Source organism: Pelodiscus sinensis, chromosome 3 (assembly GCF_049634645.1).
Source record: "Pelodiscus sinensis isolate JC-2024 chromosome 3, ASM4963464v1, whole genome shotgun sequence".
NCBI lineage: Eukaryota > Metazoa > Chordata > Testudines > Trionychidae > Pelodiscus > Pelodiscus sinensis.
This window is the reverse complement of record NC_134713.1, coordinates 175,031,519-175,058,229: the sequence shown is the minus strand read 5'-3', so window position 1 is coordinate 175,058,229 and position 26,711 is coordinate 175,031,519. Positions and strand designations below refer to the sequence as shown.

Sequence of the window (26,711 nt, the reverse complement as noted above, 5' to 3'; positions counted from 1 at the left end):
AATGAGTTGTTAATGATCTAACGGAATATAGTTTTTTTCTTTGTTGTTATGATGGTACGAATGCTACAAAATTTGGGCCAGCTTCCTTGGAAAATAGTTCAACTGCATATTGGTACTGAGAAGGATCATGTTAATGCCTTTGTGAGGCTAAGTGTAAGCTGTAAGAATAGCAAAAAGTCAGAAAGAGACTATTTTGAGCAATGTTTTGTGTCACTGAAACTCCTGGCTCATATGTCCTCCTGCCCCTTATTACTGGGAAAATAGATGTATTTGTGTGACTCGGATACATTTAGATCTGCTTGCTTCAGTTATTTTAGGGAATTCAGGCACAGCTTTTTCAGGCTATTAAACATATGAAATTACTCTTCAGAGAGCAATTAGTCTCCTGACTTAAATGATCATTACTTAAATTTTGAATCCTTCACTGAGTGTAAAATATTAACTTCATCAGTCTCCTGAATAGTTTGGGTGCTTTATCGCTGACTTTTGGTCTCTTATGAAAAGATGAAATCCGATTTCTCTCATAATAGAAATACTTGATCTTTAAATGGTTGTCCTTTATGTGGATTTGAATTGCAGGGTTCGCATGTGCTGGAATGGAACTGTTCATAGTAATGTCAGTTGACCTGTACATATGTGGAATGTGTGGCATGTCCAAGGCTGTAAGAAGCCATGTGGGTTGATGTCACTCCAGTTCCTTAGTACAACATGGCCAGAATCAGAATCCTTGTTCCTTAGTGCTCTTAGCTTGCTTTGCCTACCGTGTTTCTCCTTTATGACCTATATATACTTTTTTCTTAGTGTAGCTGTCTGTTCTAGTTACCCTGTCCTTAGTTAAAAAGTCTCCGAGCGGTAGCTTCATTAGTTTGTAACTTTAAAAACAACCAGGAGTCCTGTGGCACCTTAGGCTATGTCTAGACTGCAAGCCTCTTTCGAAAGAGGCTCTTTCGAAAGAGAGCGTCTAGACTGCATGTTGAACTTTCAAAAAAGCGGCTTGCTTTTTCGAAAGAAAGCATCCAGTGAGTCTGGATGCTCTCTTTCGAAGAAGCCCTATTTACATTGAAGAACGCCTTCTTTCGAAAGAGGAACTTTCGAAAGAAGGCGTTCTTCCTCGTGAAATGAGGTTTACCGCCATCGAAAGAAAAGCCGCATTCTTTCGATTTAATTTCGAAAGAACGCGGCTTGAGTCTGGACGCAGGGGAAGTTTTTTCGGAAAAAGGCTACTTTTCCCGAAAAAACCCCTGAGTCTGGACACAGCCTTAGAGACTAACAAAAATATATAATATCATGAGTTTTCATGGGTAAAATCCACTTAATCAGCCAGCTCATTTGATCAAGTGGATTTTACCCACAAGAGCTCCTAATACTATATATTTTTGTTAGTCCCATGGCACTTTAGAGACTACCTGTTTTTCTTAGTTCGTTTAAAAAAAAGAGGAAGAGAGAGACATTTTCCCTTTGGTGGGAATCTTCCTCGGCCAGGAGACTGTCCGCCAAGCAGGTTTAAATACTACCCTTCTTGCCCTCACTCATTCTCTGTCAGTCACTAGCATTAATTATGCCTGTTTCCTTAGCACGGCTTACGTCCCTGTGTATTGCTCTATTTGCTGCTTGTCCCCACCCCAAACTTGCCTTTGTAAGTTTCTTTTGGGGGAGGCAATGCATGCCCGTGTGCCACCAGTTCTGGCACTGGAGGACTGGTCACACCATCAGTCTGCACTGGCAGCCACCCCCATTCTCACTCCCATCTACCGGTGGCACTGTTGCATCTGCCCAAGCAGCACCATATGCATAAGAAACACACATGGTTACAAAAGGACCACCCCCGAGTTCAGAATTTCCTCCTCAGGCTGCACCAGGTCAGGTGAGAAGTTGCACAATGACAGTTGAAGGGTTCCCTCCCCCTTCCAAGAGTCCTGCTTTTAGCATAAGTCCCAGCACCGTGCTCCGACAGCACTGACTTCGGCCTTGGTAACAACAGCTTTGCCACCTTTGCCACCATTGCCAGGCACACCTCCAGGACTTCTGGTGCTTCTTGCCCAGCTCCATGAGTGCTAATTACCTGTTCCCACTGACACCTACAGGTAAGCTGAGGCTGCTGCTTGCTGGCTCCCCACTATAGCTCACATTGCAGGTGGCTCTTGGTCCCCTGTCCTTGATTTATTGAGCCTCTCCAATTGATGGACTGTCTTCCAATGCCTACCACTGTTCTGCCAGTCTTATGGGTACTGATGGCTCTGCCACTACTAGACTTGTCTTCTGATGCAGACTCTGTCAGACCATTCTAACAGCCTGGATCCCCCACGGGCAGTCCTATCTGCCAACTTACGCATGGTTTGCTGACTTATGGTTTGCCTATCCAGGTGGACTACTGGTTCCTAGAGACTGCTATGCCTGACCCTATTGGGACACTTGGGACCTTTACTGACAAAGTACCCATTGTTGCTTTTCTATACCCTCCATAACCATCTGTGATGGACTTTTGGCTTTTTTATCTTCATTCACTTGGATACTGTCTACCTTCTCTGTGGCTTTCTCACTGCCTTTCCTGTAATCTGCAAGCTGACCGCACCAAAGGTCATGGCTTATTCCACATGGACTCATGCCACTACGTTAGCCTTTTCTCTAGACTTTCTGTGGCAAGACATTTGTCATGTGACTGCTTGGTCTTCTACCCATAACTTTGCTACATGTTATGCCGTTGCTCCTGCCAGTTGACAAATGCTGCTGTTGGCCAAGCTGTGATGCATAAAAATTGCCATAGTGGGTCATAGCAAAGGTTCAGCTCGCCCAGTATCCTGTCTTCCAACAGTGCCCAATGCCAGATGCCCCAGAGGGAGTGAACAGAACAGGTAATCACCAAGTGATACCTCTCCTATGATCCATTTCTAGCCCCTGACAAACAGAGGCTAAGGACACCATTCCTACCCATCCTGGCTAATAGCCATTGATGGAACTAACCTCCATGAATTTATCTAGTTCTTTTTGGAACCCTGTATAGTCCTGGTCTTCACAGCATCCTCTGGCAAGGAGTTCCACAGGCTGACTCTGCACTGCGTGAAGAAAAACTTCCTTTTTTTGTTTTAAACTTGCTACTTCTTAATTTCCCTTATTCACTTTGTCCACATCTGTCATGATTTTATAGGGCTCTATCATATTCCCCCTTTAGTCTCCTCTTTTCTAAGATGAAAAGTCCCAGTCTTTTTAATCTCTCTTCATATGGCATCTGTTCCAAACCCCTGATAATTTTTGTTGCCCTTTTCTGAACCTTTTCTAATGCATCATTTTTGAGATGACTGCATCTGTACGCCGTATTCAAGATGTGGGTTTATGATGGATTTATATAGTGGCAATAAGATATTCTCAGTCTTATTCTTTCTCTCTTTTTTTTTTTTTTTTAATGATTTCTAACATTCTGTTTATTTTTTTGACTGCTGCTGCACATTGAGTGGATGTTTTCAGAGTACTATCCACAGTGACTACAAGAATTCTCTCTTGAGTAGTTATAGCTAAATTAGTCCCCATCATTTTGTATGTATAGTTGGGATATTTTTTCTAATGTGCACTACTTTACTACTTTATCAATATTTAAATTTCATTTGCCATTTTTTTGCCCACTCACTTAGTTTTGTGAGATCTTTTTGAAGCACTTAACAGTCTGCTTTAGTCTTAACTGTCTTGAGCAGTTTAGTATCATCTGCAGATATTGCCACCTCACTTTTTACCCCTTTCTCCAGATCATTTACAACAAGATTTAATAGGATTGGTCCCAGTACAAATCCTTGGGGAACTCCACTAGTTACTCTCTCCATTCTGAAAACTTATCATTTATTCCCACCCTTTTGTTTCCTGTCTTTTAATTAGTTATCAGTCCTTGAAAAGACCTTTCCTCTTATCCCATGATAACTTACTTTAATTAAGAGCCTTTGGTGAGGGACCTTGTCATAGTGTACTTAGATTTCCAGAAAGCCTTTATCTATTGGATCCCCCTCGTCCATATGTTTGTTGACCCCGTCAAAGAACTCTAGCAGTTAGGAAGACATGATTTCTCTTTACAGAAACCATGTTGACTTTTCCCCAACACATTATGTTCATCTATGTATCTGATCATTATATTCTTTACTATAGTTTCAACTAATTTGCCCAGTACTGACATTAGACTTACTGGTCTGTAATTGCCAGGATCACCTCTAGAACCCTTTTTAAATATTGGTGTCATATTAGCTATTTTCTAGTCATTACGTACAGAAGCCAATTTAAAGGATATGTTTCAAACCACAATTAATAGTTCAGCAATTTTTAAATTGAGTTCTTTCAGAATTCTTGGGTGAATGCTGTCTGGTCCCAGTGATTTGTTACTGTTAAGTTTATCAATTTGTTCCAAAACCTCCTGTCATGATGCCTCAATTTGGACAATTCCTCAGATTTGTCACCTAAAAAGAAAGGCTCAGGTTTGGGAATCTCTCCAACATCCTCAGCCGTGAAGACTAAAGCAAAGAATTCATTTAGCTTCTCTGCCATGACTTTATCATCTTTGAGTGCTCCTTTAGTATCTCGATCATCCAGTGGCCTTATTGGTTATTCAGCAGGCTTTTTGCTTCTGATGTACTTAAACATTTTGTTATTACTTTTTGAGGGTTTTTTGGCTATCTGTTCTTCAAAAGGTTCTTCAAAAAGTGTTACACACTTTGACTAATGCTGAGCCCTCAAGCCCAGCTCTGCACTGACCACTTCTTGCTACTCCCCTGCAGTTGGAAACCACATAAGGTCCATTACTCAAAGAAGAGGTTACTTACCATAAATGGAGGTTCTTCAAGATGTATGGTCCCTTTCTGGATTCCAGTACCTGGTCTTTATCCCCTCTGCTCTATTGCTCCTGTGTAAGCAAGAACTGGAGCAGCATCACCTACACAACTTCTGAAGGCCTTGGACATGCTGTGTAGGCATCACACGAGTTGGTCAGTGGACACTATTATGAACAGTTCTGGCGCATGGCGCACCTGCACACCCACAATTGGAATCCAGATAGGACCACGTATCTCTGAATACCTCCAGTTAGAGTAAATAATCTCTTTTCTTAGCTACCATATGCTGTGTTCTTAAGGCACAAAGTTTCTTTGGAGTGTAACATTACCCAGAGTACAACATGAGCTCTTGAACAGCTGTGTCCCCTCATTCTCCAAAAGGAAGTGCCTTTTACACTACTTTGCTGTGAGACCAGTCACTCCTCGTGACTTCACACACAGATTTCAGCATGTAAATCAGTTCCAGTTATATAAGTGCTGTATCCAGCCACCCATGAATAACACTGTAAGGCAACACCAGCAAACTGACAGTCCCAGATTTTTACCTTTCTGGACAATACAAGCTCATATAAAGTCCGTAGTTTCATTTATATAAAATTACATGCACAAATCCTATTATCCCAAATGAAGTTTCTCAAACATTTAGGCTACGTCTACACTGGCATGATTTTCCGGAAATGCTTAAAACGGAACAGTTTTCCATTATAAGTATTTCCGGAAAAAGAGCGTCTACATTGGCAGGATGCTTTTCCGGAAAAGCCCTTTTTCTGGAAAAGCGTCCGTGGCCAATGTAGACGTGCTTTTCCGGAAAAAAGCCCCAATCGCCATTTTCGCGATCGGGGCTTTTTTGTGGAAAAGACTACTGTGCTGTTTACACTGGCCCTTTTCCGGAACAGTTTTCCAGAAAAAGGACTTTTGCCCAAGCAGGAGCAGCATAGTTTTTCCGGAAAAGCAGCTGATTTCTTACAGTAGATCGTCAGTGCTTTTCCGGAAATTCAAGGGGCCAGTGTAGACAGCTCAGAGCTTATTCCGGAAAAGCGGCTGATTTTCTGGAATAAGTGGCCCAGTGTAGACTCAGCTTACTGGATAGACAACAAATATACGAACTATAGGAAGATAGGTTTTAATTAGTTACAAGTAGTTGAGGCATATCAGGCAAGAAAATAAAAGCTAAAGCACAATATCTAATTTGGTAAGCTAAATGAATTCAAAGCAAAGATTCTTCTTTGAGTGCTTACTTATATTTATTCCAGTGAGGCATGTGCACACAGTATGCACAGCAGCCAGAAGGTTTTTTCCTTAGCAGTACCTATTCACTCCAGGCACCAAGGTATGGTCTAACCAATTATTTTGTATAGCTTCCATAAAAAAAAAAAAGCTGTGGTGGGTATTAATCTTGTTGTTAAATCCAGTTGAGAATGTTCTCATTAATGTCATGTTCCTTTTCATGGTTATGGAATTGCATTTTAATCATACTTGCCCGTTTTTTTGTTGTTGTTTTTTTTCGTTCAAACTTAGCTTTTTTTGTTCTCCTATTTCTCCATTTTTGCCTTACCCAAGATCTCCAAACTCAGTGGTGTGGTTTGATTTCCATTATTAGCTGTAACACCTAGTTACAACTATAAAGAGATGATTATAAGGACTCTTCTGCCCCATCTTCTAGTGTCTGGTGCAGAAGAAGTATGTGGAGATAGGACTCCACATCAGGGCTTAACTTGAAATAAGCTACACAAATTGACTGTCAATTGCGTAGCTTATTTTGAAATGGCTTATTTAGAGTTTTGGTGCTGTCTATATAGCACTTATTTTGAAATAGAGCACTCTTTCTCCAACTTCCCTTATTCCTCATAAAATGAAGGTTACAGGAGTCGGAGTAAAAAGTCCTCCAGCTTGACAGTATTTTGACATTATGCTGAAATTACTGCTAGCTGTGTAACGCGGACTATGTTATTTTGAAATAATGTTGCTGTGTAGATGTAGCCTAAAGAACTAACTTTCCTTCTATTTCTACAAACTAGTTACAAAGAAGAGGCTGCTGGCACTCATTTTCCCCTTCAGACCTATAACATCAGTAAAAATATTAAAATAAAAATGAATAACTCCATCTTTATGGTACTTTTTCTAACTGAAAAGCAGTTACAAGTTGAGTGCCCCATAGCAATTCTTGGAAAACGCTTATGTTTATAGTACACACAAATAATCTGAAATACTAGGTAGACGTTCAAATGGTAGTAACTCAATTATTGCATAATTTTAACTTGACTTCAGTTCTCCAGTACCAGCAGTTTGAATCTCAGACTGCTGGTTATTTAGTGTAAAAGGTACTTCTCCTGCAATCATAGATTTTTAAAGCATTTCAGCTTTATGTGAAAACTGTTTGTCTCAGAGTAATCCCTTGATGTTGGACCTAAAATTCTATTTGCTGTGTCCACTGCTAAGAATGGAACCTGAAGTAACTTCTGGCAGCCAGTGATTAACTGCACATGTGATGTTTTGTTACTCAGCTGTTTATTCTAGAAAATGATCAACAACCATGCAGAAACTGTTGCTCTATTAAAAGTTTTGTACAGAAATGTCTTATAAATACTATTCAGTAATGATATTCACTTTTTAACAGATATTTACAAGGATTTTGAGAAGTTTGAATCTTCCGGTGGGAAGTGGTCAAGTTTTAGTTCCAAGATTCTTAACAAATGCTTATGACATAGGACATGCAGTAATGTGGATCACAGCCATGATGGTTAGTATTCTTTTTATACAGTACGTTGAAAACTGGTAAATCAAAGCTATGTAGCTAAAATAATTTGAAGTATCTGGGTTTTCAGCTCCAGGAGATGCTTAGTTCTGAAGCTTTTTTGGTCCAGTGTTTATTTAAAAGTAGTGTCTTTCTGTTGTCTGTAAAGTAGGACATAAGGCTTATTTCTGGGCTGCTCTAAGTAGTGCTTTGGAAATGATCTGCCAACTCAATGATTTAAAGTCTAGTACAAGCTTGAAATTTGTCCACAGTGATGTTCTTCAGCGGTGCTGTGCAAACAGGATTCTCGTTCTTGGGTTTTCAGCTCCCATTGTGAGACAAGGAGAACTTCTGTAGCCAAAGGGTTTAGAATATTTTGACCTGAGGCTCCACTTGTAGCTGCTGCTGTTACTTTCTATTCCCATGGGCTATTGTGTCTTTTTATTTATATAAGTTCTTAATTGCAGCAAATTAGTTTTTCATAAATACCTCACCCATTAGAGACCCGTAATTGATCTGTCATCTGTTTAGATCGATAAAATATTCTGCATTCCTTATGTACTGAAAACAATACAGTTAAACTTCAGGTCTGTTGCATTCAAATTGTATTGTTGCTATAGTTGCAACTCAGCTCAGCATTTATAGTCCAGATTTTCATGGGTCTACCTCACTTCCTACAAGGATAATTAAAGAATCATGAATTTAATTTTGGGTGATGTTAGTGCACAGTAATGGAGCTATGTTGTTTCATCAAAGAATATAAAGAAATGCCAACAAAAAGGAAAGTTTCTATCATTATGCTATAGCAAGGGTGGCCAACTCACGGTTCGCAAGCTGCATGTGGCTCTTCAAAGGAAAAATTATAGCTCTTGCACCCGCGGCTCGGCTTCCACACCCAGACTGTTCTGCGTTCCCCTGCTCTGACCTTTTTTCCTTGTCTGGTCTGGGTGCCACTTGTGGCAGCAAGATCTGATGCTGTGGCTGACGGAAGCCTGCTTGGGCCACACACGGTTGTTACAGGGGCAGCTTTTTATTTTTATTTTTGTTTTGTTTTTGCTCAACAACTTCTTTCCCTGGGCTCTTTGTGCTGTATCCACCATTATTTTGGCTCTTTGTAATGAGTTGGCCACCGCTACCAACATTACTGTATGAAATGAATTAAATAATTCTGAGTAGCTGCCCTTTCTTAATGCAAATACCCGTTCAGGAAGCCTACATGTTGAAGTTTGTAGTAGTCTCTCATTCTGAAGTGGGAACGGAGGCCACTCTGCTTAGCTGTGTAAGCAGCAATACTCAGGCTTGCAGCCTGCTAGTGTGGCTGAGCTGTAAGATATCTATCGCAGAGGTGATCAAACAGTGATAGTCTGATGCTCTAGCCCTCTTGGGTGGGAAGAGCACTGAGCAGTCTTTAGCCACTGGGCTCTGACTGGCTGTAATTAAAAGTCCAAGGCTCTGGCCCTTTGGGTAGGGTAGAGCAGGGTGCAGGCTTTAGCTGAAGCCTCCTAGCTAAAGCAAACAGTCTCTTGACGAGGGGAAGCCACAAGCCAAGCACAGGCATTCACTCCGGCGTAGGGGTGGTGGCAGTAGGGGGCAGAGGTGTACTCAGACCCATCCGACTTACTGGGTGTCAGCTGAGGGCCTTAACAGTGGTGAGGGCCTCTGCCATTGGGTCAATGGGGAATCCAGTTCTAACATGCTGGTACCTGTTTCAGCAGCCAAACCAAACTGAAGTCCTGCAACTCCTTTTTAGGGATGGTCTCCTATGGAGGAAGTGCTCTGCACAGCACAGGCTCAGCTGTGGCAGTTTGCAGCAGACTGGAGTGGTCTGTCTCCTTCTGTGGCTCTTGCCCAGCTTAGTTGTTAGCCCTCCCGTTATACTTCCAGTTCTGCCCTGGTACTTCCAGTGCGGGGTGTGTGGCTCTGCTAACTGGGAGAGGGCAATGGTCCTTTGCTCTCTGGTCAGAGACCATTGCGCCTAGCTACAAGGAGAATGACAGGATTATTGCTTCATGAGCTGGTGTTGCAGCTGGTCCTGTCAGTGTATGTCAGTGACATGCTTCTTGTGGTCCAGGACATACATAACTTGGCACAGGTGGAGGGCTGCCAAGCGATCTATTTGGCGACCTCCTTGGCCCAGGTCAGCTGGGTCAGGAGTTCTAGTCTCATGAAGACAGGTGGCAGATGAGCTCCCTTGCACCTGGTCTTAAAGCTGCTCTCTTGGAGAGACGATCCATTGCTCTGTTTTTGGTGTTTCCCTTTCTTTCAACATCCTTCTCAGCCAGTGAACTGGCAAGATTTGGAGGCTCATATGAGTGAGCAGCTGTAGAGATGGACAGGACTTCTGTGGCATCTCTCTCTGTGGGGGAGGGCACTGGTGCTCAACCAGCTGGTCCTGTCCATGCTCTGGCACTGGCTCACCACCTTTAATCCATCCCCAGGTATCCTGGCCAGGATCCAGAGATTAGCTCTGGAGTTCTTCTGGGTAGGGCCCCACTGGTTGTCTGTTACGCACATCCCCCATCTTCATGTGCAGGTAGCTGAGTCCTTGGTGTGATGGAGGCTGATCCTGGTAGAAACTATCAGGGTTGGACACCACCTGGACTATGACAGTGGGGAGGGACTTAGGTGGCACCCACAGCGCTCTGTGACTGCGTAGGGCTATCCATCCACCCGACACCCATGTATACTCCAGGAGGTGGGGGCAGCCTTATTACCCATGTCTCAGGTATTCTTTGAGTGAGGCCTGCTAGAGGGTACCCTCTCTTCACCCAGCCCCTCTGGACTTTTTAATTGGGTCCCTGCCCTGTGAGCTACATTGCCCCTATGTGTGGCCACATCAGTCAATGAAGTGTTGCACAGGCACTCAGGTTCCATTGTGGAGAAGCATCTCTCCCTAAATCCTAGATCTTTTGTGTCAGGGGGAGAGGGCTGCAGCTGGGGGTGGGGAGAGAGGTGCCCCTTCCCCAGTCTTGGCTTAAACCTGCCACAGCCAAGAAAGAGTTGTCCTGGCCCCAACCCCAACCTGCCTCAGAGATGCTGTGGTGGGGAGAGGCACCCCTCTCCTGGTGTGGATCTCTTGTGGTATGGAGAGGTGCCTTTCCCCCACCAACCCAGGTGCTGCTGCAGGGAGAGAGTTGGGAATGGTCCTCAGTCCTCACCATAGCCTTGCAGCCTGCACTCCCAATCCCTCACACCCAGCTCCATGCCTGAGTCCACACCCCTGGCTAGAGCCTTCACCTCTCTTTTCCAGCCCTGAGCCCCTCATCCTTGGTTCCATCCCAGAGCCTACATCCCCAGCCAGAGCCCTCATCCTCTCTGTATCCCAGGCCTCTTCCCCAGAGGTGTGTGTCACAGCCTCCATACTAGTGCACGTATGATCCATTCTGTTAACTTTTGCAGTGTATATAGTGATTGGAATGTGAATTTCTAAAAGAAACCAGAAAAAACTTAAAAAACAACAAATAGTCTGGTATCCTTTTAAAGACTAACAAAATATGTAGATGGTATCATGAGCTTTTGTGGGCATAGCCCATTTCTTCAGATGACCATGTGCCCATGAAAGCTCATGATACTATGTACATATTTTGTTAGTCTTTAAAGTGTTACCAGACTTCGTTATTTAAGTTTTTCCTGTTACAGACTAACTCAGCTATCCCTCTGAAGCTAAAAGAAACCAGACTTACAATAATGTATACTTAGGAGTGGCAATTTTTTTTTTTTTTTTTTTTTTTTTTTTGCATTTTGATCAGTAATAGTCATGTCTGTTTTTAAACATTTCAGTTGTTTTTGTCTCTATTTAATTTTTCAAATTGTGAGAAATTCTGAGGGGATGTCAAACAATAATTATTTAATTAGAGTAGACATTGAGATTTATAGTTCTAAAAATAGGCAGAAGGGGAATTCTTTCAAACTTTTAAAACTTCCTGCTCACAAGAACAGAAGAAAAGCATAGAGAAATAATAAAATGTTTTTGTGACCAAGAAGAAGCTCAGAGACTTGAATCCTTTGTTGATGGAGTAATTTTTAGTTAAAGGAAGTTGACTTTGTTATGGAAGGGTATTATATTGATTTGTAACTTGTCATGATGCTGAATAATCTATTTGGGGTAAGTTAAAATTTGATCTTGACAGTGTCCTTTTTCATGCTCTTTGTATGAGGTACATTAAATATATATGTATTTGACTTTTGGACAGGGTGGACCAAGTAAACTAGTACAGAAGCACTTGTCTGGATTATTCAATAGTATCACATCTTTTTATCATCCTTCAAATAATGGTCGCTGGCTGGTAAGTTTGTTATTTTTGGAGTGGGATTACAATTTTATCATGATTTTTTTTTCTGCTGTGCTTTTCCCTTTTTAATAAAGGGAATGTATACCGTTTTATACTAACAATTTTATCCTATAGTAGATTACTATGCACTATGTGTATATTTACATTTCCAAGAAAAATAGTGTGGTATGTGAGATTAATCAGAAAACTACTATTATCTAGTAAGAAAAATATGGATTATTTTTTTAGCTCTGTACTATACAAGTTGTGAAAATGAATGGGTGAAATTAAACTAGTCTCTACTGTGTCTGTCACTTTTTTCAAAATAAGGTTTTGCTAGGTGCTTGAATAATATATAGTATGATTCTAGTATCTGAAGCACACATTCTTAGTTAAGAGAACATGATATAATGTCTTAGACTCGTAAGTATAGTGGAATCTAAATTTGATTAATCAACATGACCTGAGCTTTTGTTAAAAGGACGCTTAAAATCCATTACTTAACATTTTATGCTATTTTTGTTCTAATATTTGGTATTGAATTTAGGACATTTCCCACCCTCCCCTATATCTCTGTGCTCAGAGCAGCATATGCCCCCCCACAGAAGGCCACTTTTGGTGGCAGGCAGGGATCTACTGGGCTGCCTGAGTGACTTGCTGGACTTTTGGCTGGGAGCTGCCTTTGTAAGCACCTCTCAGCCAGAACCTGCTTCTGGCACCCAACCCCCTCGGATTCCTAATCTTCTGCACCTTCTCCTGCACCTCTACCCCACGTATCCCAAAACCTGCACCCTTTCTCCTGGGCCCATATCTCTTCCCAGACCCTGCACCCCAGTCCTCTGTCCCAGGTCACAACCCCCTGCCAGATTCTGCACTCCCTCTTGCACCCCTCCTCCAGGTCAGAATTCTCTCCTGCACTCAAACCCCCTCCCAGATCCCACATCCTAATCCTTTGCCCCAGGTCACAACCCCCTCCCAGACCCTGCACCTCTACATCCTTTCTCCAAGTCAGAATCCTCTCCTGCTTCTATTCCCATACTCCCTCCTGCACCCTAATCCCCTATCCCGAGCTCCCTTCTGATCTGCCCTTCATCCTAGACCCCACCCCGCACCTCCTCCTTTAATATCATGGAAGACTGCAGTCCTTAACTGCTTACAAAATTCTTGGAGTGGTCCCCTCTCCAAAATTATTTGCCACCCCTGATTTTGCCCATAGCTTAGTTTTCACAGTTAAAATTGTCATTACAGTACAGAATTGTTTTTTTTCTCTTTTCACTGCACAGCACTTTGGGAGATAAAATGAGCATTTTTAAATCCACAATTATTTTTAATAAGAAATATCTTACAAAAATGTGAGAGAAATTCTTGGGTCCAATTCTGCTCTCCAGCGCTGTTCTTGAAAGGTAGTTGCTTATGTGTAAGTTATGGCAGAAAGGATCTTAAGATAGTTTATTTTTCAAATGATGCAGATGTTACTGGTGAATAATTCACTACACTGAATTCTGGTAGTACTGTCATAAATCAGGAATGGCTCAGAACCAGGTTAACTCACTCAGTATTTCTAGGTGTTTTTTACATTAATTGTCACTGGGAATAGATATTTCTTGAAATGTATGGGTGGTGGATCCAAGGACATTTCCCAACCTGCTTTGCAAAATAGTCCCGAAGTGGGGTAGATACCCTAACAACCTTAAAGCTGAATTTCTTGACCTCAGAGGATCCTTGGATTGCTTAGATATATTGTAGTGGCTCCTCTACCAGGCAGTGCAAGACATCACCCCCGATCCCTGGCACGAGTTAATGGCAAGGCTGCTATAATTCATGTCAGGGGCTAGCCTCATCTCTGAGCAGCTCTTGGATCATATTCCTAACTATCCCCATAAATGTGAGTGTGCAGAGGATGCTCTGTATTAACATGTTATGGTCTAAATTCAGAGGAATGAAGATCTAGTTAGGGGTCTTAATTTATCTGATTTTTTTTTTCTAGAGCTGTTTAGTCATTGTACAGAGTAGGGGTGATAAAATCCATGTAATTAAGTAACCATGTAATTGCTGATAATTTCAGCAGTTACATGTGGATCACTGGGTGACCGCCCCGGAGCCTGTGCATGCCAGAAGCCTTCATGTAATGGTGAATGTTAACTGATAGGCCCCGGCTCATTGGTTAACTGTTTACATGCTTATACTTTCACATCCCTAGTACACGGTACATAAGCATGTGTTTTAAATGTTGATAGAAATGACTAGGAATGAAATGTATAGTGTAGTCTGTAATGTTTCAAGAACTGAATTTACATTGCGAATTTGGGACACACAGATTTACTACATTTCTTATCCATTTTGTAACTGAGCAACTGTCCTGATGTTAATACAGTTTATTTTTGAGTTTCTAGAATAGGAGGGCTGGATCAAATTTTGCCACTGTCCATTCTTGATGTTAATTACTTCAGATTGATTATAACCTCTGGTTATATACCCAACAGAACAAGCTGATGAAACTGCTTCAAAGGTTACCAAGTAGTGTTGTTAGAAGGCTGCATCGTGAACGCTACAAAAAGAAGACTTGGCTAACTCCTGTGCCTGATAGCCATAAACTTACTGATCAAGATGTGACAGACTTTGTAGAATGCATTATTCAACCTGTCCTTCTGGCTATGTTTAGCAAAACTGGAAGCCTAGAAGCCGCTCAAGCCCTACAAAATCTTGCACTAATGCGCCCTGAGTTAGTAATTCCACCTGTACTTGAAAAGTAAGTTATAATAAAAGAATGAAGAGAAATTACTGCAAATAGAGCTTGCTTCCCTCCCCCCTGCAGCCATTGTGAACCACAGAAATGTTTCTCTCACTCACTCACACACACACACACACACACACACACACACACACACACACACACACTCTCTCACTCTCACTCTCACTCTCACTCTCACTCTCACTCTCACTCTCACTCTCACTCTCACACACACACACACACACACACACACACACACACACACACACACACACACACACCCCCCCCCCCCCCCAGTTTTTGAGCTTGGCTGCTCCTTGACTCCTGAGGCTATAGCTAGCTAGCATAAATTAGAATTTCCTAACAGGCTGCTCTAATTCACCAGACAATTTCAGGGTCAACTGTAAGCCGGTTTTGCATCCCTCACATCTGAGCTGTGCGGTTATATCTGGGCCAAAGTTTAAATATGTACATGTAATGTTATTTGAGTAGCATATACTTCTGCTGATTTTTTTTCCCCCGTTTTCTTTGACAAATGATACATGGTATTGTTACAAGTAAGTAAGATATTTGCTTTGTTGCCTTTGGTTTTACAAGATAATTACAAAGATAGCACTCATCTAAAACGCTTTTGGGCCCTAAAATGTAATTGAAACCTGAACCATTTATCCTGATAGTATTTTAATAATATGGGCTTTTTTGGCTGACCTGTAGCACTTATAGTGGACAATCTTTAGTTTTTATTTTGTTTCTAATTTTATAGCCATGGCTGTAGTTCCCCACAGTGTACTGGAGTCACTCATAATCGATCCAATAATAATTCTGTGGGACAGTGGTGATGGACAGTACTGCTCAGATAAGTACTGCTCAGATAAGAAATGCCTTTCAGAAGAAAGGCATTATTAAATTCACTGTGCAATGAAATAAAACAAAATGTTGGCACTATTGGATATTTTCTAAAACAACATTTTAAAACAACATTTTAAATACGTAGTATTGCTCATCTAATTTAATTAATTATGTTTTTTCTTTTAGAAGTTTAAAATTTTAGCTGAATTTAATTTGGTTTTGTTTTCAACCTTTGTAGAACATACCCTGCACTAGAAACATTAACGGAACCTCATCAGCTCATAGCTACTTTAAGCTGTGTAATCGGAGTAGCTCGTAGTCTGGTGTCTGGGGGCAGGTGGTTTCCTGAAGGTCCAACACATATGCTACCCCTGTTGATGAGAGCATTGCCTGGTGTGGATCCAAATGACTTTAGTAAATGCATGGTAAGTATAGGAATCTGATTTTTCCTAACGTGTAAAAGACAGTCTGCCCATCTAAGGTTGCTTTGAAGGCTCCTTAGTATTGATCAGAGTTAGTGGAGCTTATGTTTCCAAAAGATTTTCGGTCATTCTTCATGTTACGGTTTCATTTATAAAACATTAATAATAATTAATAGATGTTATAAATGTATTACGATACAAATAGTGTGTGTACATAGATGTTTATAAGCAACTTATTGACCTCCATAAACATATAATGTATTAGGCATTTATTAAATCACCTATAATCATATATTGATTCATTGTAAACTATCTATAAATGGAATTGTAATGAGAAGTGTGGTTGACATTACAGGTTTTTAGGGAAATTACCTATAGGGAATTTTGTCTCCAGCTCTCATATATGCCAAAAAACAAACACACAAAAAACCACCACAACCCCAATTAAAGCTATGGTACAGAGCATTTGTTTATTAGTGCGGCATCTGGATGGATTTTAGTCAGGCAGTCCATGTAGTTTATGGACTCCTGGACCATGTTCTGTGGCTTATCATAGACCACCTTTCTATGTTGCTGTGCAGCAGTACTCTGCAGTGCAGATACAGTGGACTCACCTTGCATAGCCTTCAGGTCAGTGAACTGAATGGAAGGTTTGGGTATTGCACATCTGTTCAACATCAGTGAGGCAGAGGCAGAGATTTGCTTCTAGAGGTGTGTCTCCAGTTGAAAGTTAGGTGTAATGGTATTGAAGATAAACATACCCATGCTAGCTTAAGTCTAGCACTTCTGTATGCTGTATTCAAGATGTGAGTATACAGGCTGTCCCCGGGTTACGTACAAGATAGGGACTGTAGGTTTGTTCTTAAGTTGAATCTGTATGTAAGTCGGAACTGGCATCCAGATTCAGCCGCTGAATCTGGACACCAGTTCTGACTTACATACAGATTCAACTTAAGAACCCCAGGGTTTCCAAGTCAGCTGCTGCTGAAACTGATCAGCAGCTGATTCCAGGAAGCCCGGGGCAGAGCAACTCTGCCTCGGGCTTCCTGTAGTCAGCCGCTGGTCAGTTTCAGCAGCGGCTAACTTGGGGACGCCTGGGGCAGAGCAGCTCGGGTGCTGCTGGGTTGGTCCAGTAGCGCGGCCGCTCCTTGGCGCTACTGGACCAACCCAGCAGCACCCCAGCTGCTCTGCCCCAGGCGTCCTGATTCAGCCACTGCTGAAACTGATCAGCAGCGGCTGAATCAGGACTCCTGGGGCAGAGTAGCTGGGGTGCTGCCGGGTTGGTCCAGTAGCGCCAAGGAGCGGTGCTGCGGGACCAACCGGCAGTGCCCCACCTGCTCTACCACAGGCCCTGGGCTTTGCTCCACATCTCCCTGGTCTGCTGAGGGGGGCACTAGCTGCGTCCCCCCCAGCAGACCAGAGAGACGTGGAGCAAAGCGGCAGAGGACCCGGGCCGGACCCGCGCCGCTTCCAGATCAGCTGGAAGCACCGCGGGTCCAGCCGGGTCCTGCGCGGCTTTGCTCAGCGTCTCCCTGGTCTGCAGACCAGGGAGACGCTGAGCAAAGCGGCGCAGGACCCGGGGCCGGACCCGCGGCCGCTTCCAGATCAGATCTGCAGGCGCTTCCAGATCAGATCTGCAGACCAGGGAGACGCTGAGCAAAGCAGCGCAGGACCCGGGGCCGGACCCGCGGCGCTTCCAGCTGATGTGGAAGCGCCGCGGGTCCGGCCCCGGGTCCTGCGCCGCTTTGCTCCCCGTCTCCCTGGTCTGCTGGCTCCCGCAGCAGACGAGGGAGACGGGGAGCAGCTTTTCTCGCCCCGGAGGAGGCGGGCGGCGGGACCAGGTGTCCCGCCGCTCCAGTCCTCCGGGGCAAGAAAATCCCCGTTCGTATCTGCGGATCCGACATAAGTCGGATCCGCGTAACTCGGGGACTGCCTGTACTATGGATTTATATAGTGACAATAAAATATTCTCGATCTCTCTTTTTTTGATGATTTCTAACATTGTTTGATTTTTTTGACTGTTGCTGCTCATTAAGTGGATGTTTTCAGAGAACTATCCACGATGACGCCAAGATCTCTCTCGAGTGGTTGTAGCTAAATTAGTCTCCACCACTTTGTACATGTAGTTGGGATTATTTTTTCCATTGTGCATTACTTTGCATTTATCAATATTAAAATTTGTTTGTCATTTTGTTGCCCAGTCACCTACTTTTGTGAGATCCTTTTGAAGATCTTCACAGCTCTTCACCCTTGTATCTTACGGTCATGGTGTCCAACCAGTTATGAAACACTCTTGTGGCTACTGCTTTAGTGAACTAGCCACACTCAGCAAATAGCCACATGTGGCTAGTGGCTAGCATGTTGGACACCAGAGTCTTAGAGACTCATGCTGATTAGGTGAGAAGAATACATTCCTTAAATATCTACTGATGTCATTTCAAATTTTCATGCTTCTTTCAATGTTGCATACCTATGTATATTTTATATTTTAGGTTGGAAGTCTGTCTTCCTTAAAATTCTATAATTGAATTATATAAAAAAAAGAAACTTACTAAAAATGGAATTATTTTTTATACTTGATTTAGGTAGTACCTAGTACAGAAGTTTTCTATTTGTCAAGGTGTGTTCCTGTGGACATTCCACTGTAGGTGTTTCTGTGCCCCTGTGCTTATAATTGGAACTTTTTAGCAGCAATACCCTGGATGCCAAGTGGCATGTGCAATGCTGCTTGCACTGTAGCGAGTGTGCTGAGGTGCGCACATTGTCAAGTGTCCCCAGTTTCTTCTCAACTTCCTCAGGCTTGGTGGAATCCATCAGCCCTCCAGTTGTTTATACGAGATAAGATTGTTATTTGTGAGGTTCTTTCTAGTTAGCGTTTTCTTTAATTAGTTCAGGTTCCTTTCCTTCCTATTTTCTGAAATTTTTTTTCTTATCCCCTTTTTCCTAGTTAGTTTTGTTGTTATGCAATGCTCTCTGGGTTTAAAGAGATGCCTTACTTACAGGCTGTCCATCCCTATATTGGATGGGCATGCATAATTCATGCATTGTGTGGGGCAGGATCATTTCCCACAGAAATGTCATTATTGTGAAAAGCTATCCCTAAAGGCCCGGGATATGCAGCTCAAGCATCTAGTAATCGAGAAGACAGTGAGACCAGCATCGGAACTGGTATCAGAAGCCTGTTCTCCACAAACGTCTCCCACAGCAGTTTCGGATCAAGGGACAATGGTACCGCAGGAGCCTCCTGCCAAGATGTCAGAGAGGAAGTATATATTCTCTCCCACCACAGAAAGACCTACAAAAAAGGTATCCCCTCAACAGAAGTCTTCCTTGGCACTGATGGCACAGGCTTTGGGGGATAAGCAGGCTCTAGGGAGGTGCAAAATACAGTTGAGGATCTTCCCTTTTGAAGGTCAAAAATTATTCTCTAGGAGGACAGATGCATCCCTTTACATACTCAAAGCTTCTAGGGCTATGCTGCAGACCGTACACATGTATATCCCTCAGCCTAAGAAAAAGCAGATCCGCTTGTATACTCCTCCAGCTAGATCATCCTTTTCCACCTCCCAACAGAGAGCCTACAGCTTCAGACGGTATCAGAGACAGCAGAAGAAGAGTTTAGCCTCAGGACCACTGGACTGCACCCCTGCCAATAACCACTAGATAGTCATTTTGAGGAACTGGTCTAGGATTTGACATCCGCTCCTATACTGAGTCAGCATCATAGCGTGCACCCTTTCCATCAAGCCTGGAAGCCTGGTTGTGTATAACTTCCAACAGATGGGTATTGGAGATAATCCCCAACGGTTATACTGTCTCTTTTCTCTCCTTCCAGCCAACACAACTCCCTTCCCCGTCCCTCTTCAGGGACCCCTCTCATAAAACTCTCCTACAACAGAAGGTAAACAAGCTTCTCACAATGAGGACAATAGAACTATGCCACCTCGTCACTGGGGAAAGGGGTTTTATTCCCCATACTTACTCAGAAAAAATCAGGAAGTGGGAGACCTGTTTTGGATCTGTACAGAGTGAACCAATACCTAAAAAAAACAACACTCACCATGGTAATGCTGGCAAAGACAATCCCGTATTTGAAAAAAGGAAACTGGGTATTATCCCTCAACCTACAAGGTGCCTACTTTCATATTACAATTCGCCTGTCGCATGGGAAATTTCTCAGATGCACCCTAAAAACAATCACTACAAATATTGTGTCCTTCCCTTTGGACTTACCTCAACCCCAAGGGTATTTTCAAAGGTTCTTGGGGTAGCGATAGCACACTTAAGATAAGGAGTGATGATCTTCCCATACCTGCCTCATAGTAGCACCCACATCCCAACTGGCAACAGAATCCACAGCAAGAACTATCAACTTGTTCAACCCTCTGGGCCTACAAATAAACTCAAAGAAGTCCCACCTGACTCCTATTCAGGAGTTGGAATTCATAGGTGTGACACTGGATTGCCTTGAAGCACAAGCCAGGCTTGCACTTCAGCATTTCCGGCCTCTAGATTTATTAGCTCAAACCATTATCAACAGCCCTAAAGTGTTGGCCAGACAATACCTACAGTTGCTCAGCCACATGTCATCTACAACTTATGTTTTGCTATATGTCCATTTGCTCATGTGTTGCCTCCAAGCATAACTTCCACACCTGTTTTCAGCCACAAAGCACCATCTGCACAAGATCTTGAGCTCTCCAAAAAGGGTAAAAGAATCCCCACATTGGTGGCTGTAGCCCGACAACCTTTGCAAGGGGGTGCCATTCCCCTCCATCTGTTACAATAACAACAGACGCTTTTCTAGAAGGATGGGGTATACACCTAGATGAAGACAGAATTCAGGGAAGATGGCCTCCACCAGAGTCAGCACTCCACATCGATACTCTGGAGCTCTGAGCAGTCAGACGAGCATACAAATATTTCCTCCCTTTGATTCGCAACAAATCAGTAAGAATACTTACAGACAACAAGGCTTGCATATTTTATATAAACAGGCAAGGAGAAGCCAGGTCTTACCATCATAGCAAAGAAGCCACAGCTCTGTGGCACTGGTGCATCGAGCATCACATGAGTATTTGGGCAGTCTGTCTCCCAGGAAAGCAAAATGTGGTGACAGACCATCTGAGCTGAAACTTTCTTCAGAAAGATGAGTGGGAGATCCACCCACAAGTCTTGCATTGCATATTCCATAAGTGGGGTTTTCTGGACATAGAGATGTTCGCACATTTTAGAATGTGAAATGCCACCAACGTACTGTTCCAGGGCGGGCCTGGGCAAGAACTCTCTAGGCGACGCACTGTCATTCAGTTGTGTGAGCACACTAGCACATTCTTTTCTGGATTACTTTTTTGAGTAGTGGTGGGGGTGGAAAAGTAAGCAGGACAGGGCCCAAGTCATTAGTTGCACCAGCATGGCCCATTCAAACCTGGTTTCCTTACCTGTCACAGATGTCCGTGGCTCCCCGACTTCATCTTCCACAAGTCCCGAACCTCCTATTGTGGGACGAGGGCCAAATTCTCACCTCAGATATCCAGAGGTTACATTTCAAAGCCTCACTACTTCAAGGCTGATAATATCCAATTCTGCCTACTCAGAAAAGTCGCACATCGAGCACCAGGAAAACCTATGCTGAAAAGTGGCAATGTTTCGTTCTTTGAGCCACTCGCAATTCACTATCACCTTCCTCAACGCTTGTACCAAGGGTGCTAGACTACCTGCTTCCTTGAGAAGCAGAACCTCAAACTTATCAGGTTCACTTGGCAGCAATTTCAAGCGAGCATTCCCTAATGTTCCCAGTCTTTGCTCACCCATATATGAAAGGTTCTTGAAAGGGCTCAACAACGTGTTCCTTCTGTTTATGCAAAGTTCACCATCTTGGGATCTTAACCTTGGCATTACAACCTTGACTGGTCACCTCTTGAACCAATGGCGACTTGTTCTCATTTGCATCTCTCAATGAAAGTCACGTTCCTTGTGGCTGTTAGCGAGCTCACTACAGTCATGGCTGACCCCCATTGTCCAGTATTTTACAAGGACAAAGTGGTACTCAGACCTAACCCAAAAGTTCTTCCCGAGGTGGTTTTGCAGTTCCACATTAACAAGCCATTACAGTTACCGGTCTTCTGCCAGAGCCCTCGTCCAGCTGCCAGTTCCAAACATCTTCATTCCATATATGTTCGTCGCGCCATTGCCTTCTACCTAGAAAGAATAAAGCAATTTAGACATTCTCCTAAACTGTTGCAATCAATAGCAGATAGTCCCAAAGGTCAAGCTGTTTCTAAGTAACTCTCTAAATGGATAGTTAATTGCATCAAGATGTGTTACTTGATCAACAAAGTACCATTCCCAGATCAAATACGAGCTCACTCCACCAGAGCAGAAGCTACCTCTGCAGTCTTCTTGCAGAATGTCCCTATCACTGACATTTGTAGGGCCGCAACATGGGCTTCAGTACATGCCGTCCAAAAACATTACACTGTAGATAGGTATGCCTATCAACACACTAAATTTGGAGTGGCAGTTCTATCCACCACTCACAATACACATCCAAAGCCCCTCCTTCCAAATTCTCAGGGCCCCTCCTTCCAAATTCTCCGTAATCACCTATAGTGGAGCACCCACAGGGACACTTCTCAAAGAAGGAAAAAAGAGGTTACTCACGTTGAGTAGTTACGGTTGTTCTTCAAGATGAGTGTCCTGTGAGCGCTTCATGATCATCCCTCCTCCCGTCTGCTTTGGAGTCTTAACATCTCTCCCCAGTAGAGAAAGAACTGGGGACTGTTGACGACACATGCGCATTGGCATGCTTGCTACGGCGTGAGCGGTACTGTGCGTGTGTGTCAGCAGCCAGGGTACTGTTGCTAAAAAGTTCTGATTATAAATGCAGTGGCGTTGAGACACCTACAGTGAAGCACCCATAGGGATACCTGTCTCAAAGAACACCAGTTACTGTACAAGGTGAGTAACTTTTTTTTTTTCAATGAAAGATGCTAATAAAATTTTCAAAAACAACTAATTGGTTTCTCATTTTTACAGAATTTTTTTGAGATTTCCTATCCTAATTAATACCTCAGTCTTTTAATTCTATAGATTATTTTAAGTCTCATAAGTTTTTAAATATGGTAATGTGCATTGAGACATATTTGCAACTCCCAACAGATCACATTCCAGTTTATTGCAACATTTTCCACTCTGGTGCCTTTAGTAGATTGTTCATCTGTACTGCAAGAAAGGGATGATCTTTCAGAGGTAAGAATGCTTCCTACACATAAAATAAAAGCTACAGAGCACTGCTTACTCTGCTAGTACTATAGTGACCTATCTACAGAATTCAATTTAAATGCTTTTTGTATAAACGTGTTACCAGGAATCTTAGAGGAGGCGTCCTGAGAGTGTTGCCCTACATAGTTAAAAACAACATACTGCTTATTAGTAGAAGCTTATTATAAGATAAATATATACACAGTGAAAAGATTTTAAAATGTAAGTTTACTGAACTATATGAACATTGATCCCTTTTCACTTTTCAGTTATAGATAGTACAATATTGCAATGTTTGGAGATGTTTTAAATCCAAACTGTATTTAACATCATTTCAGTGAACTCATCCTAAAATACACCACACAAATTGGAGGACCTTCTCCCATTCTCTTCTGGTGGATAGGTGAAGCCAGACTATCCCTTCCACAGGCACTGATTTCAGGTCTGCTAGCACCTATACCTTGGAAAAAGTTCCCTTCTCTGTTCCCCCACTTCCTTCTTACCTTTGATTCTGGAGCTACCCACTGTACCAGCGCCTCTCCCTGTGCCTGTCTACTCCTCCCTACATGCTCCACTGTCTGCTGTTCCCATGCTTGACACAAGCAGTAAAAATGGAGTTCAGATAGATTTTATAAATGGAGAAGTAAACTCTGCTGGTGGCAGCTGCAAACTAAAACCGATAGTTTAGTGTTTCAGCACAGCATCCTCATGGCTGTGTTGAGAACTCTACCATCAATTACAGCTCAGGCAGGAATTCTGAGTTGCCAGAGACACTTCTTATTCAGCGGCCAGATCAAATATGACAAAAATCTCAGCACTCATGAAAATATAGCAAGAGTTTGCACTCCGAGTGGAAAGATGTTAACATCAGAAAATCTACATCAAACTTAGTACTAGTCCTTATTGGAGAAATGAGTGGGTAGGGATGTAAAATTTTGATTATTTGACTAATCAAATAGTTGATGCAATTTGCATCGACTATTCATTTAGCTGTTAGGGTGCTTCCAGGACTGTTGCTACACTTCAAAGGCAAAAGCGCTGCAGGGAGCATGGGACAAGTGGAGTCCCCTGCTGGCCCCGTGCTCCCTGTGGCATTTCAAACCGGCAGCACTACATGAAGCCTGGGGTCATCGGGGGAGACCCCAGCTGACCGCAGGCTCCATGCAGAGCTGCTGCTTTGAAATGCTGCAGGGAGCCCGGCATCAGACTCCACATGACATTTCAGAGCACTGCATGGAGACTGGGTCAGCAGGGTAGTCCCCTGCTGACCCCAGGCTCCATGTGGCACTACCACTTTTAAATGCTGCGTGTAGTCCAGGGCCCGGTGGGGATTCTGGGCTGCATGTGGCATTTCAAAGTGGCAGCGCCATGTGGATCCCAGGATTAGCTGGGGATTCCCCCAATGACCTCTGGCTCCATGTGATGCTGCTGTTTTGAAGCACCCACTACTCTTTCCTCTCTCCACCCCCCCATCCCCCACTGCCTCTTTCTGATAGAGGCAGCAAGTTGGGGGGGGGGGGGTGACTAGTCGACTAGCCTGTTGACTATCCAATAAGAATTTGCATTTGCTTATTGGATAGTCGACTAGTCATTCACATCACTATGAGTGCGGTCAAGGAATTAATGGCCATGAAGACTGAACTGCTTTCATCGAGAGGTTAAGCCATCACATTGTGGGACCAGGCATCCTGGCAGGGTAGCATAAACAAGATTGAACTATGGCTGCCTATTGCATACTTGGACTGTAGATAAAACTGACTACAATACTAAATTCTCCAGTCTTTTGATCCAAGTGCTAGCCTTACTTAAAAAGTATTTTTAAAAGGTAGTAATTTAATAAGGAAAAGTTAAATATGAGTCTTTCTTCTTTTCACTGGAAAACTGTAGGTGGAGAGAGAATTGTGCTCTGCTACTGCTGAATTTGAAGATTTTGTTCTGCAGTTTATGGACAGGTGAGTGTGCAGACTAATTTCACCATGAAAATCTTAAAACTAAGATTCTTTTTCATTAATTTACTAACATTTGATTTGTTCCAATTGTGTAGATGTTTCGGACTCATAGAAAGCAGCACACTAGAACAAACTAGAGAGGAGACTGAAACTGAGAAGATGACTCATCTAGAGAGTTTAGTGGAATTAGGTCTTTCTTCCACTTTCAGTACAATCCTTACTCAGTGTTCACAAGAGATATTTAAGGTATGTGAAACTTTATCCTGAAAAAGGTGTTTTTTTTTTTTTTTAAGTTTTGTGCAAGGAGGGTTTTGTTTTTCTAGTTATAGCAAAGCACTTACACATTTGATGATTTTTCCTCCCTTGATGATAGCCCCACGTTTGGACTTCTGATGAGACCCTGGCAAAAGAGCTACATTCTTTGTGACGTCTGCTTTATAAGATACCGCAGTTACTACAGTGATGTGTTCCAATGTAGAAGTCTTAGCTAACACATACTCAATACCCTTATTAGTAGATAAAACAGTAGAGGTCAATTTGATTTAGCAAGATGGGTCCCCCTTCTTCTGCTAGAGGTGAGCACTAAAGTCCCAGATCCTTTCTTCTCACCCTCAGAGATTTGAAATCACTATTACTGTGGCGTCTGTTCACCAATGGTATAAGCAAAATCCTTCCTTTAAGATTATAGTAAAAGCTCTGGCCTTGTGATATTTAAATTACAGTCCATGTCTGTTTAGATACTTAGCATACAAAAATTAAGCTGCTTCATCAATCATTTATGAAATATATAGAATAGCTTCTTTTGGTTTAATATAAACTTTCTAAATGTTAATCTGTTTTCCAGTTGAATGGGTTAATTATTTCATTATTTGAATAGTGACTAATCATGTGCAGGCTGCCGTGCATTTTATCTAACTTGTTTTGCAGATGAGTGTCAGGGTTAATCTCTTTTCTTTTAAATGTCACTTAACAGAATGTCTGAGACTTCTCTCTGTGCGTCTAGCTTTGTAAGATGTGAGAAAGTAAAGAAGCATGTATATGGGCTAGGGATGTTAAATTTCGATTGACTAATCGAATAGTTGATGCAAGTTGTATCGACTATTCGATTAGTCGATAAGGGCGCCTCCACCTTTAAAGTGTAGGAATAGCCCCAGGGCTGTTGCTAGACTTCAAAGCATGCACTCCTCTCCCCCTCCCCCCTTGCTGCCTTGTTCTGATAGAGATAGCAAGGGGAGGAAATGACTAGTATACTACTGTGTTGACTATCTGATTACTCAATTAGTCGTTCACATCCCTAATATGGGGATGGAAACTCAAACTCTAGAGTGCACACCTCCTTGAAAAGCCAGAGTGGAGGTGGAGAAAGCAGCTGCTCCAGAATTGGTCCAGCACCACAGCCAGGAACTGCCTCCTTTCACCCAATCCAGTGGCAGGAAAATGGGTTTTTTTGGCCATTCAGTTGTGAGGTGGGAGAGGGATACTTCTCTGAGGAGTTCTGGGGCTTATTTGATGAAAGGCTCTTCTTTTTATCCCCGGTGTTTCTTTTTGAAAGCATCCTAGAGATGGATTAGATATTGCTTATGTGTGTGGGGGGAGGCAGGGGCGTTCTTTCCCCTAGTGTCATTAGATGCTGTCTTTCATAGAGTCATAGAATCATAGAACCATAGAGCTGGAAGAGACCTTAGAA

The 26,711-nt window shown here is 42.8% G+C and overlaps 1 protein-coding gene across 2 annotated transcripts in view; it reads left to right on the top strand.

The window, feature by feature from the left end:
- The window catches only part of PSME4 (proteasome activator subunit 4), a 142,550-nt gene that overhangs the window by 34,471 nt on the left and 81,368 nt on the right, over positions 1-26,711 (top strand). For both annotated transcript variants that reach the window (XM_075925476.1, XM_006122111.4), the window contains 7 exons: positions 7,423-7,545; positions 11,733-11,825; positions 14,294-14,559; positions 15,629-15,815; positions 22,974-23,063; positions 24,963-25,027; positions 25,120-25,270. In XM_075925476.1, the coding sequence (XP_075781591.1) occupies positions 7,423-7,545; positions 11,733-11,825; positions 14,294-14,559; positions 15,629-15,815; positions 22,974-23,063; positions 24,963-25,027; positions 25,120-25,270 (975 nt within the window). The remainder of the gene's footprint in view (positions 1-7,422; positions 7,546-11,732; positions 11,826-14,293; positions 14,560-15,628; positions 15,816-22,973; positions 23,064-24,962; positions 25,028-25,119; positions 25,271-26,711) is intronic.